Source organism: Gymnodraco acuticeps, unplaced genomic scaffold (assembly GCF_902827175.1).
Source record: "Gymnodraco acuticeps unplaced genomic scaffold, fGymAcu1.1, whole genome shotgun sequence".
Lineage (NCBI taxonomy): Eukaryota > Metazoa > Chordata > Actinopteri > Perciformes > Bathydraconidae > Gymnodraco > Gymnodraco acuticeps.
The window spans coordinates 9,154,542-9,169,733 of NW_022992351.1; the positions used below are offsets into that span (position 1 = coordinate 9,154,542).

General features: G+C 41.7%; 1 protein-coding gene across 1 annotated transcript in view; it reads right to left on the minus strand.

Moving 5' to 3' along the window:
- Positions 1 to 15,192, minus strand: part of LOC117541769 (helicase ARIP4-like) — a 97,124-nt gene that overhangs the window by 58,050 nt on the left and 23,882 nt on the right. The window contains 1 exon segment of the mRNA XM_034208945.1: positions 8,637 to 8,797. Coding sequence (XP_034064836.1) covers positions 8,637 to 8,751 — 115 coding nt within the window. The 5' untranslated portion in view covers positions 8,752 to 8,797.

Genomic DNA, 15,192 nt, shown 5'->3' on the forward strand with positions numbered 1-15,192 from the left:
AAAACTTGTTTTCAGAGAAAACCCAACACTCACAAGCAAACACAATATTGACCTGACCTTCAGCCGCAAAAAGATACAACCAAAAACATATAAAGCACAGCTCCATGTGCGTCAGATAATTTCAAAAAATGTTTCCAGATGCAGAGTGTTCACGACCACCAGGGTGAAATCTTTTAAGAAATGTAAGAGTTAATCGCTTTTGGAATAACTATAGCAACAATGTGACAGAATCTCATGCACATATTGTAATCTGTAATAATCATACAATAAATGTGTTCACAACTGTTTTTCTTCAGTGCTGCGAGAGTGTTATTCTTGTGCTCATAAAGCTTCAAACCTTACACATTTTAACTGGCTATGTTCTCATATTCTACTATTTTCTGCTCTATAAAATCACATCTCTTTCCTATTTTCTCTCTATGGAATGGCAACAAGACATTTGAGTTTTCAAAGTGAAGGTAAAACACAAAAGGACAGAGAGCAGAGGAAGAGATGATAACATAGCTTAAATCCGCTGGAAAGCCCTATAAAGTTCCGTACAGGCAAACATTTAAAATAATATTGACGTACGTGAAGACACAATTAACAATAGAGTATTTAGAAAAAGAAAGAAAATAACGGTTAAATGTAGAGGAATGGAGGTAAGCCATTGAAGATCAGAAGAAAAAAATGAGTGAACGAAACAAATGGGGGATGTCGATCCTCGAAAAGGAAACGGTCACAACTCGGTGGGGGTCAGCTTCCTGGTGACAGTTGTCATGGAAACCATAGGATAATGAGACGGCGGGGGGGCTGACGATGTCAACAAAGCAAAATAGATTTGCAAATGGAGGAAGATAAACATGTAAACTTATTTTTTCTCCATCAGACTTTTTTTTTGAAGGTTTTAAATGTAGCTGCCAAACCGAAACTTAATTTAAGAAACTGCAGTAACTGTTTGTCTCCTGTGCTCAACAACAGATTTTGGATGTTGAGACATTTTAGAGTAAGTAAGTATACACATAAGTAAAATACTATGTGTATTGTACGTATTTGTCAATTCTGATAAAAATCGACAGGGTAAACTTGCACCACCATCACTTGTTCCCTCTTACCAGGACTTTTCCACACTAAGGGAATCAAACCAGCAACCTCACAACCCCACTCCTGCAGCCTTAGGGGTGTCTGTCGCCTCTGGGTCAGTTGCACAAAGAGTGGCACAACTTGTTTTGATACAAATGTTTTATAAGCCTGAACATTAAGCAAGAAAGCAGGAGGACCGGAACTCCTTTTTGTCAGATGATTAATGGCACATCATTTATGTCTCTCGCACACAGAGCCTAAATAACACCAGCATTACCCACATATACTGTAGCATCAAACAGGCTACTGCTGCTGTAATTAGGACAACATGTACCGACCGGGAGAGTGTGTGTGTGTGTGTGTGTGTGTGTGTGTGTGTGTGTGTGTGTGTGTGTGTCAAGAGTTCTTCACAGGTTCACAGGGCTGTGTTCCCTAGGCCTGAACATATCAGGCAATCTGCTACATTAAAGGGTTATGTAATGCTGACTCATAGTTCTCTATAGGCAGAACACTTTACACAACTATGTTTTGGCCACTTACATATAAGTGATTCCACAGGAAGCACTAATAGATCTATGCATGTATCTATACTGCAGAAAAACAACCTATTAACCATGACTTGAGGCTCTACAAAAGAAGCCAAATACAGCATTCAACATGTTCTAGATCAATCGAATTGAGGGTGACCAACAGAGGTTGCGCTAGACTTTTTAGCTGCCCGTCATTTTGACGGACAGGATCGCAACATTTCCGTCAAAATCCATTATTACCAGGGGTGCACATAACTTTTTTGCCCTGGTTCTCAAAGGAGCACCTGGAGATGTTGCTTGGTGCTCATCCTTAAAATGAAATAAACCGTAACTTTTGAGGGGGTCTTGACTTTATTTGCCAGACACACGGCACTGAACACACATGCAGAGGTGAACACAGAACACACATGCAGAGGCGAACACAAGACAACATTAGCACGACCAGTAATCCTACAAGCTGTCATCACTACCCTCCTGACTGTTCTCCTCACTGTCTTCCTCTCTGTCAGACATGGTAGCTGATGATGTAGGCCTACTTCTTTCTCTCTGGTTGAGTCTGCGATTAGCTGCTTGCATCCACAAGTCAACAGCTGGGTTTGGGTCGAAAGTCTCTGTTGTCATCTTAGACAAGTGGATGTAATCAAATAAGTATGTGAACATAACCAATAACCTACCATAGCCAATAACAAATTAATGTAACTTATTTTATTTGTGTTGTTCATATCTTATTTTACCTTAACATTTATTTATGCATTTTTTTTATCTCCAGTTTTAAAGGATATTTTTGGTTACTGTCCTATAGTATACATTAGAATGATTTAAAACCTGTTTATCCCAATAATTATAAAGGAGTGCCTTGGAAATATGTGTTTACATAAATTGTGACCAAACCGTTTGAACTTAGACTAAAGTGAACTATCTAAACACTCGGAGTCCTTTACCTCACTGAGCTGTAGTATCAGCCTCTCAGTCTGACTGGAGAGGACTCTCCCTCCACATTATTGTAGAAACATCTTCTTCTTATATCCGTTAGAGCAGCTAGCACCAGATTCTAATAACAACAACGCGTATCGGTGCACCCTCCCTCTCTCCCTCGCTCACTCGCATTTTGGCTGTGAGCTGCGGGCGCCAGATAAGCCAACATCAGGGACGTGCACAGACATTTGGAGGGGCTATTGCTCTAAACTGGAAAAAGGGCCTCCCAGCCCGAAAAAAAATATAAGACCAAAACGATTATTACATTAACTAATTTGAACAGTAATTCACATCAACATCTCATAACAAAATAAGCTAAGGCGACTACTTACATTCGGTGACTTGATTTTTAAAATGAAAACCAGGGACATGTTTTGTTTTGCGGTCCATATCTCATTAAAATATCTAATGTTAGTAACTAAAGAAAAAATGGGGACAATTCAATGTAGTTTGACCATTATAACTGCTGTGCAGGCATAGGCTACTGATAACATAGGGCTTCTATAATTACCTTAAATAAACTCACTAATTAATGAAACCAGTTCAATACGCATTATTCTTATTCTTATCATTCTTTATGAGCGCAGTAACGGTAAGGTATCTAATTACTTATTTATTTAGTATTCCATAACTTAATAACAGAGATGGTCAAACTAAAGTAGAGACATGGCAGCAATCCTAAATGAAGCGGGGCAGTGAAGTGTTCTCCTGTGAGAGGTTGATCAAGAGAAGAGAGCGAGCGGCCCGTTTAGGGAGTTTACCATGGATGTTTAATAGGAGTTTACGGAGCAGATGGAAAGACACAGAAAGACAGAAGCACAAAAACAAATATATGTAGGTGTTTTTTTGTAAATAACCGACGGTGTCAAGAGGAAGTAAAGTCCCGCCATGAGAAAACTCAAAATCCATTTTCCAAAATCCGACACTGGAGGTGGTCTTAACGCACCGGCACCAATACAGTATAATAAATATGATATTGTTATGACATTAGGGTCATGCAGAGCGAGATCGCTACCCCTTTAAGAGAGGGGTGTGGCGCGTGCATGTGGGTGTGGGGTATGGTAGAGCGAGAGTGAGCGAGCGGTGTATGTTTTCTGGAAATGAAACGAGGCAGCAGGAAAAAGCATAGGTCTGTGATGTATCTTGTGAAACAGAAGAGCAAAATAAATGCAACGAACTCCCAAGAAGAGCTCGCCTCTCTCCAGTCATTTTATAAAGTGGGTTATTGAACCCGAAGCGTGTTGCTTCTGCCCTGGCTGGGAGACGACAGAGAGTCATCCCCCCTGTTTCCTCAACCACGGTCTGGGAGCCGACAGGAAAGTTCAACAATATATAGGTTATAATCATGGCTATAATACGTAACATGTGTAATCACACACTTAGCGATATAGAACATAAATAATAAAATCGTAGGTATAGCTGGTTTAAAACACTTTTGTGGTCATACTGTGGAATGAGTTCACACTGAAACAAGTTCTTTATTCAAAATGTCGCGGGCAATTACATGTAAGAAGAAGGAGAAGAAGAAGTAGTAGAAGAAAAATGAAGCTGGTGTGTTTTATTATACATCCATGGTTTTCCCGCAGCGAGACACTACAATACTAATTGTGGCTTATCATGTTGATTCGACCACAAAAAACCTCACTCTCCAGAGGGGCAGGTCAGCCAAAAAGGCGAAACGGGCCGTTGCCCGGGCAACATTAGCCCGTACCTGTGCACGTCCCTGGCCAACATCCCCCATTTTCATCACTTACAGCGCCCAGCGTACAGGGCAAATGAAATGTGTAACCTGGGTGAAAAGGGTGTTACAATTACTTAATTATGAATGTTGTTACATCAAGGCCGAAAATTAGGATGAGCACCAACGGTCAAAAATGTTTTTTTCCCTCCCAGAACTGCCAGCGCAGCGCCTCCACAGATCTGGCACCCTAGGCGAACATCTATAACACCAGTGCTACGGACTGACCCTGAGTTCATATGCAACTCGCAAATATATTTATTTCTCTCTCTCCTCTCTCCTCCCTTCTCTCTCTCCCTCTCTCAATTTTGGTGCACAAATGCGCCTTTTTTCAAATGACCCGGCGCACCTGCGCACCAGTTATGTGCAGCCCTGATTATTACCCATACTGTTAGAGCCGTGTTATGCATGCCCACAGCACCTCGCGGGAACGTGCACAGCGTAAAGCTGTCATTATATATCAGATATCATTTCCTTTTGGCATGCATAACACGACATAATACCGGAGCCCCGCTGCGGGGAAACGTTGGCGCTGTTCGGAGTTGTTCTAATCTGTCAAAATGACGGACGGCTTTCTGATTTTTCCATCATTGTTAAATAAAATCCATCATAGACGGAAAATATTCGGTTAACGCAACCTCTGGTGACCAGACTCTTAAAGAGGACATATAATGCTCATTTTCCAGGTCATATTTGTGTTTCGTTCCTTTACAGCAGGGGTGTCCACACTTTTTTCACTTAGGGCCACATACAGAAAAATATACGAAGGGCTGGGCCACTCACTAGAGATTAGGTATATTGCCTCATAAATTAAGTTATAAGTTGGCTAAATTAATCAAATGTAGGTAAATGATGCTTGTTACTTCAATATGCTTAAAGAAGAAACAGCCTTCATCCCAGCTCTCCATAGGGTTTCATTTATCTTGTTGGCAGCTCATTCCTTAAAACAGGAGACGGGTCTATTTCAAGCTTGTTATGATGATAAGTTATTGGGCTTTTTTCTTATCAACTTAGATTTTGTACATCTACATACATTTACATATTTAAGAACTACAAGACAAGCAAAAGTTAAATTTGCGGGCCATATTTCATTATACTTCGGGCCGCATTTGGCCCCCGGGCCGTAGTTTGGACACCCCTGCTCTACTGTGACATGTCTCCATGCTTCAATGTTCAAAAATCTCTTTATTATTCTCATACTGCCTGTGCTGCAGCACCTCTTTTCACCCTCTGTCCCTTAGCCTATCATGTGCACAATGTGTTGGAGTGCTGGCCAATAGGAGGGCAAGTGTTACGTAGTGATGTCACTATGGAGGCGTTTCAGGCAGTTTACATGCAGACAAAAATAACACACTAAAGGAAAGCGAAAACCCAATAAAGCATAGTGGGGCCCCTATAATGGAAGTGGGTAATTTGAAAAAAGGCGCATTTGCGTACCAACATTGAGAGAGAGAGAGGAGAGAGAGAAGGGAGAAGAGAGAAGAGAGGAGAGAGAAGAGAGGAGAGAGAAGAGAGGAGAGAGAGAAAGATATTTGCGAGTTGCATATGAACTCAGGGTCGGCTCCGTAGCACTGGCGTAATAGATGTTCACCTAGGGCGCCAGATCCGGGGAGGCGCTGCGCTGGCAGCTCTGGGAGGGAAAAACAATTTTTTGACCGTTGGGGCTCATCCTAATTTTCGGCCTTGATGTAACAACATTCATAATTAAGTAAATGTAACACCCTTTTCACCCCGGTTACACGTTTCATTTGCCCTGTATGATGGGCGCTGTAAGTGATGAAAATGGGGGATGTTGGCTTATCTGGCACCCGCAGCTCACAGCCAAAGTGCGAGTGAGCGTGGGATCGAGGGAGGGTGCAACGGTTCCGGCGCTGTTGTTATTAGCATCTGGTGCTAGCAGCTCTAACGGATATAAGAAGAAGATGTTTCTACAATAATGTGGAGGGAGAGTCCTCTCCAGTCAGACTGAGAGGCTGATAACTACAGCTCAGTGAGGTAAAGGACTCTGAGTGTTTAGATAGTTCACTTTAGTCTAAGTTATCTCAGTGGGTCTCAAACGTTTTGATCACAAGTTATGTAAACACATATTTCCAAGGCACTCCTTTATAATTATTGGGATAAACAGGTTTGAAATCATTCCAATGTATACTATAAGACAGTAAACCAGACATATAGTTTAAAACTGGAAAGATAAAAAAAAATGCATAAATGTTAAGGTAAAATAAGATATGAATGAACAACAACAATACAAATAAGTTACATTCATTTGTTTTTGGCTATGGTAGGTTATTGGTTATGTTCACATACTTATTTGATTACATCCACTTGTCTAAGATGACAACACAGACTTTCGACCCAAAACCAGCAGCTAATCGCAGACTCAACCAGAGAGGAAGAAGTAGGCCTACATCATCAGCTACCATGTCTGACAGAGAGGAAGACAGTGAGGAGAACAGTCAGGAGGGTAGTGATGACAGCTTGTAGGATTACTGGTCGTGCTAATGTTGTCTTGTGTTCACATCTGCATGTGTGTTCTGTGTTCACCTCTGCATGTGTGTTCTGTGTTCACCTCTGCATGTGTGTTCAGCGCATGTGTCTGGCAAATAAAGTCAAGACCCCCTCAAAAGTTACAGTGTATTTAATTTTAAGGATGAGCACCAAGCAACATCTCCAGGTGCTCCTTTGAGAACCAGGGCAAAAAAGTTATGTGCACCCCTGCTTATAGAAGACTGCCGCATGATTGAGTACAAATAGTTGTGTCTCTGTGATAGGCGGTTAGGACTTTGTCAGACAACGTGAAATATTGACTAATCGTATCAGCTTAATCTTCTGCTCTAGTCAGTGTCACAAGTGCTTTTGGTTCCATAAGTCAAGTAAAGGATCTGAACTCACCAAAAGAGCACAAGATGTACCCCGCCTAGCATATCACGTACAATGTGTTAAAGTACGAGCCAGTAAAAGAGTGTTACATAGTGTGAAGCTGACCGTTGAGCGGCCCAGACCAAGCAAGGAGGCAGAGGCAGAACGTCCAAAAATATAACCTGACGTGGGCATTTATTAAAATCCTGGGCACAAAGTTCACAGCCTCAATCTTGCTGTTCTCCTTCCACCCATCCTGCAGCCACAAAGATCTCAAAAACACTACCAGCCTCCCAACAGACAGGGAAACAGAGCCTAAATACACACACTAATCAGCACAACAAGACACAGGTGAGGGGGGGAGGAGACAACACAGGACACCAGGTGCACACAATTACTCGGCCTGAAGCAGTCAGTCCATAGTGACGAAGTTACCTTCGTCACACATAGTGATGTTATTATGATACGGATTAAACACAGGCGTTTCAGAAAGGCCCTGATGTATCAGATTGCTGGCATGGAGCGCAGTGAAAAAAACCTCACAGAAAGTTCTGGGAGGAAGGTCTTAAAACTCAAGTTGGTCCTCATAAAGATAGAAGTATGAGAAAAAGAGTTGATATTAAACGCCTCTGCAGTTAAACTCACTTTTAGCTTTATGCATTGACAGTTAATTACTTCAGAGCATGAGATGTTTATATAAAGCAAATCACCTGAAAAAGCAGTCTGAGTGTGTAAAGAGCGTTACTATGGTAAGTTAAGTTTATGAAATGTGATGCGACGAGTTACCAAGGTGCTCTCAGATCGTGCTGCACCCCCTCCTTTAATCTTTCATTTAAATCTAAGAAACTGTAAATACTAAGCTCCTCTCTACGGGTAATGATGTGAAAGTCATCCAAACACTGACGTCATTAAAGGTATCCAACTAAAGTTACATTTCACCTCCTACACACACACTGAGGCCCACAGACGACTCAGCATCTAACACAACAATGATGATTCACTGCGTTATGCAACGCAAACTGGCAACAGAAGAAATGAGAGGAGACGAGGGAGTTTAGAGGAGATCAAAAGGTTCATGTGGAGAGCTTGTCTGGTCTATAAGTGTCTCTAAATGCAGTTTAATATTTTAGGCAGATGAGATATTAGAAGCTTTAGTTAGTGTTGCAAGTAAAGAATGAAATGATAATTGAAGCCAAACTGTGGCAAGTTTCCTAGATTTGTCCTATTATCCTCGTCAGTTGACAGCGTCAGTCTTTTTACCCATAAACCTTTGTTTTGTAGGGTTGTATGGATATAATCAATGCTCACATTATTTCAGATTTAGGCATTTAGTGTGTCAATTGTTATTTGGAGTGCTCATATTTCTGCTAGGCTCATCAGCACTTATTTCAAACATAAATTACTCCACACATCTTTCAATTGCAACCTTAGTCACAGCGATTATTTGGTCATAAACTACCATTCTGACTCACCAGGTATCCACTCATCTTCATCATCTCCGTCGTTGTCATCGTCTCCATCAGTGATGTAGCAGACCTCCATCTCCCTCTTCCTCCCATTCAGCCGCTCCTCTTCTTCAGCAGACATCCTGACCTGCAGGCTGCTGCTACCTCAGCATGGCCGCACTGCACACCTGAAGCAGAAATACAAGGTGAGGATGAATAGATGACCAAGTACAGGTATAAACACAGAGACACTGATTTAATGAATTTGAATGTATTTGTATTAGCTTGTCTCGGTTGATCTTCAGCCTCAGGTTTGAAGCTTTTCTTCAAAGTAAAAAAGTGCACTTAAATAGAATAAAATAACTGTGTGTATTGGCTATGCATTTTATGCTTGGGTAACATTTGTCTGTAGGCAACATTTAAAGTGGAAAGCTGGAAAAATAAAAAAATAAAATGTTTGGAGAACATTTTATTTTACAAGACTATTAAAATCTGTTTAGAAAGCTTGTCACTGTTTTTCATTTAGTTTAAGACGTGTATTCACTCAATTATTCCCTGAATTACATTGAAGCATGTAAACATGCAGTGGCGAACCATCAGGGCCTTCAAGGTATTCAGAGAATACCCTGGAACACTCAGATAAAACAAACAAAAAATCGATTTAATTATATAAATAAAATGTATATAAAATGAATAAATGAGAATCGTATCTGTGTTGTTGATCTGTAATATTATGGCGCGTTTCCACTGCAGCGGGTAGCTCGCTTTAAGCGGGCCGAGCCGTGCGGGGCCCGTTTTTGGTTGCGTTTCCACTTGGCCTAGTACCGGCTAGCGGGTCCTAATTCACTGTTTTTCTAGCCCCATAAAATCGTGGTTCTAGGGCCAGGAACAACCAGGCTGAGTATGCTAAACTAGAGAGAGAATCGCTGGCAAGGGGGCTACAACTACAACAAGATGAACATATTTGACCGTGATTTAATTGTAATACACGTTTCAAAATTATGCCGAAGTAACAACATACTGATACCGGTTAGTAAAAACCATGAATTAATGCTTTGACAAGTCTGCAGACAGACGGCAGACTTTTAAAATGTGTGTTGTCTAAATGGAGCTTGGCTAAGCTAACGTTATATATGCTCCGACCGTCCACACTCACAACAACGGCCTATACAGACATAAATAAACCAGCGACTGTACTGTTTGTCCTTCTCGGACCATGCACTACGCATTTCAGTGGTTTTGTGTTAGAAAAGAAAGCAACCAATCAGATCTTGTTCTGGGTCTCTGGGTAGAATATCCTTCAACAAGGTATTCTACATCCTTGATAGAATGCCCTGGCCGTTGCACTGAATGAGAGCGTACGTTTGGACTGACAGTTTGATCAACCAATCATATATTGATTTGTAGCCAATGGGCGTATTCTTTCAGAGTTTCCCTCGGTTCCAGGGTATTCTAGAAGGCCCGCTAGTTAACTGGCTCGAGACAGAGGATAGATGAATGCGACGAAGCAATTCATGCCGTTTTATTGTTTTTAAGGCTGAAATGGCAACAGGTGAAGATGATGTTGTTCCGGAATTGTTGCGAGTACCCTTTTCAAGACGACAATTCAGTGAAAAGACGGACATTATAACGGCGGCGCAGGTGTGCGTGTCTACAGAAAGTCCAGTTGTGATAGACACGGTTCGCAACTGTAAACATGTCACAGTAGAGGCACAAAAACACAATTATGAACCTGAAAATGTGCACAATATGTCCTCTTAAATTACAACAAAAATGAAGTATTTCTGTATTTTCTTGTATTTGTGTAATTTGTGTTTTCTCTGGTGGAAATAAAATACATCACATCATTTTGATTCTGTATAAAAACGGTTTACCTCCAGGGTTTTTATATTACTAAAAGATAGGACATGAGCATACAGCAGCATACAGCAGGTTCTTTGTGCGAGACGTATCAAAGATGACCTGTGGATGAAACACAGAGCTGCAGATGGACAGAAGGAAATAAACCTGAGAGAGACACAGTGAGATAGCTCTCAAGACTCTGTGATGCTTTGAAAGCTCCATCTCTCAGCGGCAGGGAAATTACCCTGGTATTACTCACATGTTTTTCTGTGTGCCAGAGTGAAACAACCATAAGCTGGAACCATAGACTGCTGCCGTGCCGTTCATTATCAGCTGCGAAGCGGCAAAAACAACGTTTTGTTTTGCTTTAAAGCACAATGATAACACAAATATATCATTACTAATGTCATAATTCACAGCAGTATTAAAGAAACCTTGACTATAGCAATTTAGAAGACAAAGACTTTCTCCATGCAAATTACACAAATATATAAATCACATGAATTCTCCCAGGCAATGGCCTATAACCACCACCATAAACAAGAATTATCGCTTTTGTCTTCTTGCTTTATTCAAAACAAAGGCTTTAAATAATATTCACCCCGGCGCAGATGAGCCCAGACTCACAGTATCACAGCACGGTTTACCCTTGATCCCCTGCCAGCTCACCTTGCATAACATTACACAGCAGATTACACAACAGGTGACACCAGCCAAGTTCACCAATTGGCCTCGGATTGACAATTTCAAAAGCCTCATCAATCCAGCAAAGCTAGACTTTGAACCCCAACACCTATTTGATGGATTTCAGATTTGTTGTAGAAAGACATTCAAAAAGGTAGAAGTGCTAACTTTGGAAGATTTGTAATTTGGGACGGCACTGTGCAAGTAGAATTCTGTAGCAGTAATCATCATGCTCTCTTTGAGTCTCATTATATTCCTCTTGTGTTCAAGGGAGTGAAATTAAACTGTGGCTCATTTTCCTGAGAAACCTCCTCAAATCAGCTCAAGGACTGTGTGGAGGACGCACAGTGGATATCATTGCTGCAGCACTGATCCTCTTCAAGACAAAATAGATCCGGGCTAAGGAAACAAAACCCCTTCTGTCAAAGAGAAGCCCATACTTGTCCATGAGAGTATGTGAAACGAGGTTCAGCTTCTACATCCTACATTTCCTACAGGGTTCGAACCCTAAAACCAGGGGCGGCGGGTACTGTAGGCTAGGGAAGGCTAATCATTCTGGTAAAAGAAAAATGTAATGTATAATGTTTGTGTCTTTGACATTAGCGCTGCTATGCAGCCACCTGTGCCCTGTACTACGAAGCCAGTTCAACAGACCCTGGATATGTTTGATTTATCTTAACTAACCCAACAAACGAGATCTAGCTAAGCGGTCCTACGACGCTGGTTATCAACTCAATCTCTCTCCAGCTCAGAGCGCGTTCATGTGAAACGGGCGGGGTTAGCAACATTTGACCAATCACAAACAGGGACAAGTGTAGCCTACTGACAGCGCAGCGTCATACTTCATTAATGAAAAGTAAACTAATATTAGACAAATATGAACTTTAAACATCCATGACTTAAACATATAATCCAGGATACAAGCCACATAGTTGCACCTGCAAGGTGAATACAGAACTGGTAAAAAAATAAATAAACTACCGAGTGTTTGAAAGCGTAACAGTTTTATGATATCACTGCCCCATCTAAGATCTGACTTTAAGATAGATAGATAGATTCAACTTATTGTCATTACGTAGTACAGATACTATGTAACGAAACGGTTTCTCTGCATTTGACCCATCCTAGTGTTAGGAGCAGTGGGCTGCCATTATGTACGGCGCCCGGGGAGCAGTGTAGTGTAGGTGCCTTGCTCAGGGACACCTCGGTAGCACTTGGTCTTTCCGGGACTTGAACTGGTGACCTTCCAGTTGCCAAGCCAAGTCCCTATGGACTTCGCCACCACCGCCCTAACCACCGCCGCCCTTTAACTATATTTGAGTTGAGTGTTTCGTTAACCTAATGTGTTGCTTAAAATAATACTTCTGTATACAGTATGAGACACTGTAGGTGATGCACGGCCAGATACGGCTCGAGAAGCTGACTCAGATAAGGACATAATATATGATATATTATGATATTATATGATCGATGAGCTGATTGATGATGTGATATGAATGATAAGTGGGACACGTCGGCGCCTTCTCTGCATACGGCAGTTTAAACTGTATTTCCTTTATACTTAATAGATTTAAACTCCGCACACTGAGCTCTGATCAGGCGGTGCTTTCACTGAGTTGATCTCTTTTCTATAGACACCGGAGAAAGGCAGCGTCAGGTAAAACAAGTTAGCCTTCCCAAACCTGAGCCTCACGCGCCGCCTATGCCTAAAACCATTACAATTAATAACCAACGCAGTCTTCACAAAAGGTCAGAGAACCGGCAAGTACTATGTACTATAGTAAACACTATATCATCATCACATCATATCAAAAGAGCTGACTAATGTCGTTTTTTTTATTTTACAAAAAAAACGTTTTCCTTTTAAAATAGTCCCCTATTATACTGTTTTTCATCCATATATTATAGGTCTCAGATACAAAACATGTCTCTGAAGTGTTTGGCTCCAAATACCAAACAGATCGTGCATTGTAGCATACCATCCCTCTGTTTCAGCCCTGTTTCAAAAGTGCTGATGCTCTGTCTTTTACTTATAAGGAATAAGGAGCCACTCCAAACGCCCCTCTGACAGATATTTGGTTAAAAATAACACAATAGGCGCTTTCACACCGGAGTACTTTTCCCAAGAACTAGGCCGAAGTTTTGTGAAGCCGCCATTTTATTGGCTCGCATTAGCATTATTAGCATTAGGATTAGCCCAGCGCACCAATGGAGAAAGACTAACGCCCCGTCTACACTACAGGCATCGAAAAATGCTTTCAACGCTTCGCCCATTCATTTGAATGGGGTGACGTAGAAGATTTTGAATCTTCGCCGAACTGCATTGTGGGGAGCATGGCATGGCTTTGCAAGCATCACGAGCATCTATCGGCATCAAAAGTTGAACAATGTTCAACTTTTGAGGCTCGATGCTTGGCATCAGCCAATCAAATCCCGTTTATGCAAATCCCGCCAGTACAAGCGCTAGCCAATCAAACCGCGTGCAAGCTGGGAGAGCCAGTTCATTTCCTCATATTCCAAACGAGAAATTACGGTAGCAAATCACCCGGTTCTTTAGGACCAGAACTATTTACCGGGATACAAACCGGAGAAACCAGGCATGGAGGGAGGTGGCAGAGACAGTGGGTGAAACTGGTAGGTTTTCACCTGTTTGGGGATTTTATATCCAGTTTACTTCGTTTTAACATTGCTATTGCTTTGTATGTCGGGGGCGGGAGATTCATGTGATTGGTTGTTGGTCGCGAGAAATCGCCAAGCCTCAGACACGCTCAGCTTCAAGATTTTTCGATGCCTGTAGTGTAGACGGGCCGTTAGGCTGAAGTCGAATAGTCCATTTAGCTTAGGAACCTTCCTAACGGAGAGAAATTACCCGGAGGTCCCTCAGTGGCAGCCATGATAAGTGCCGTTCGAATTCTCTAGATCAGGGGTTCCCAACCTTTTTTCCCAAGAGCCCCCCCAAAATGCTGCCCCACAATGCCTTGCGGCCGCAGCATTTGCCGTCACACAACATTCGGCCGTTGACGGATACAACCGATTATGACCGAGAAACTATATCATGAAAGTTACGGTGCTTGTTAAACTTTTTAAAAACGTATGTGGTAACTTGCCAAAGTGCTTTTGTCTGAACGTTCATCAGTATTATAATCAAAAAGAGAAATATGAACGTTAGTTTTTACTGAAATGATCAAATAAGTCAACATCTCACTGTCTTTACTGAGCTGTGTGGAGTTTGTTCAACTTTTAAAAGATGTTTGAATGGTGATATACACAGTGATAGATGTTAAGGACTAACGTTTATAATAAATACATTTGTATTGATTTTAAGATATTTTCATACAATCATACGTATTGGGATCATTTGTATTAATGTGGACCGGAGGGAGAGGGTGACGAGCATAAGTTTCACTTTCCTTTTTTATTTAAATTCCAACTTTGGTCATGAAGAATATGTTTCTCTGTTGTCCACGTTCATAAAGCATAAAGCAACAGCATCAGAGCACGGTGCAGAGTCTCTAGATGAGTTTACAGTAGTCCCTCGTTCTTATTAAACATCCATGTTGTAGTCCGCTGTATAGAAAACTGTAGTTTCCATAGTTTCCCCACAGCAGCAGACGCACATTCATGACGTCCGCTGGCGCATCATAAACACGTCGGATAGTGAAAATGCAGTCGGATTCTCTAAAGTACCGCAGTCTCTTCTCCTAAGTCCTTTTGAATGATCCTATCCACTATTCCTTAACCCCGTTACGTTTCACACAGAGGCCAAGGGGTAGACGATAGGGTTAGACGATAGGAGCTGATTTTTGGATTATCCGACCGCAACACATGGCAACACAAAAAAAAACATGGGAGCGGTGAAGTGATGAGGAGGTGTCGGCGCTTCTGGCGATTTACTGCTGGGAGTCCCAGCAGCTTCTACGCGATCTACTAAAACAGTTCCGGGACTAAAGAGTTCGGTGGGACTAAGTATTGGGGACTAAGTACTGGGAACTAAGTACGGCAAAGTACTTGGTGTGAAAGCGGCTTAATGGTGCTCTAGGAGGAGATTCAGGTGATA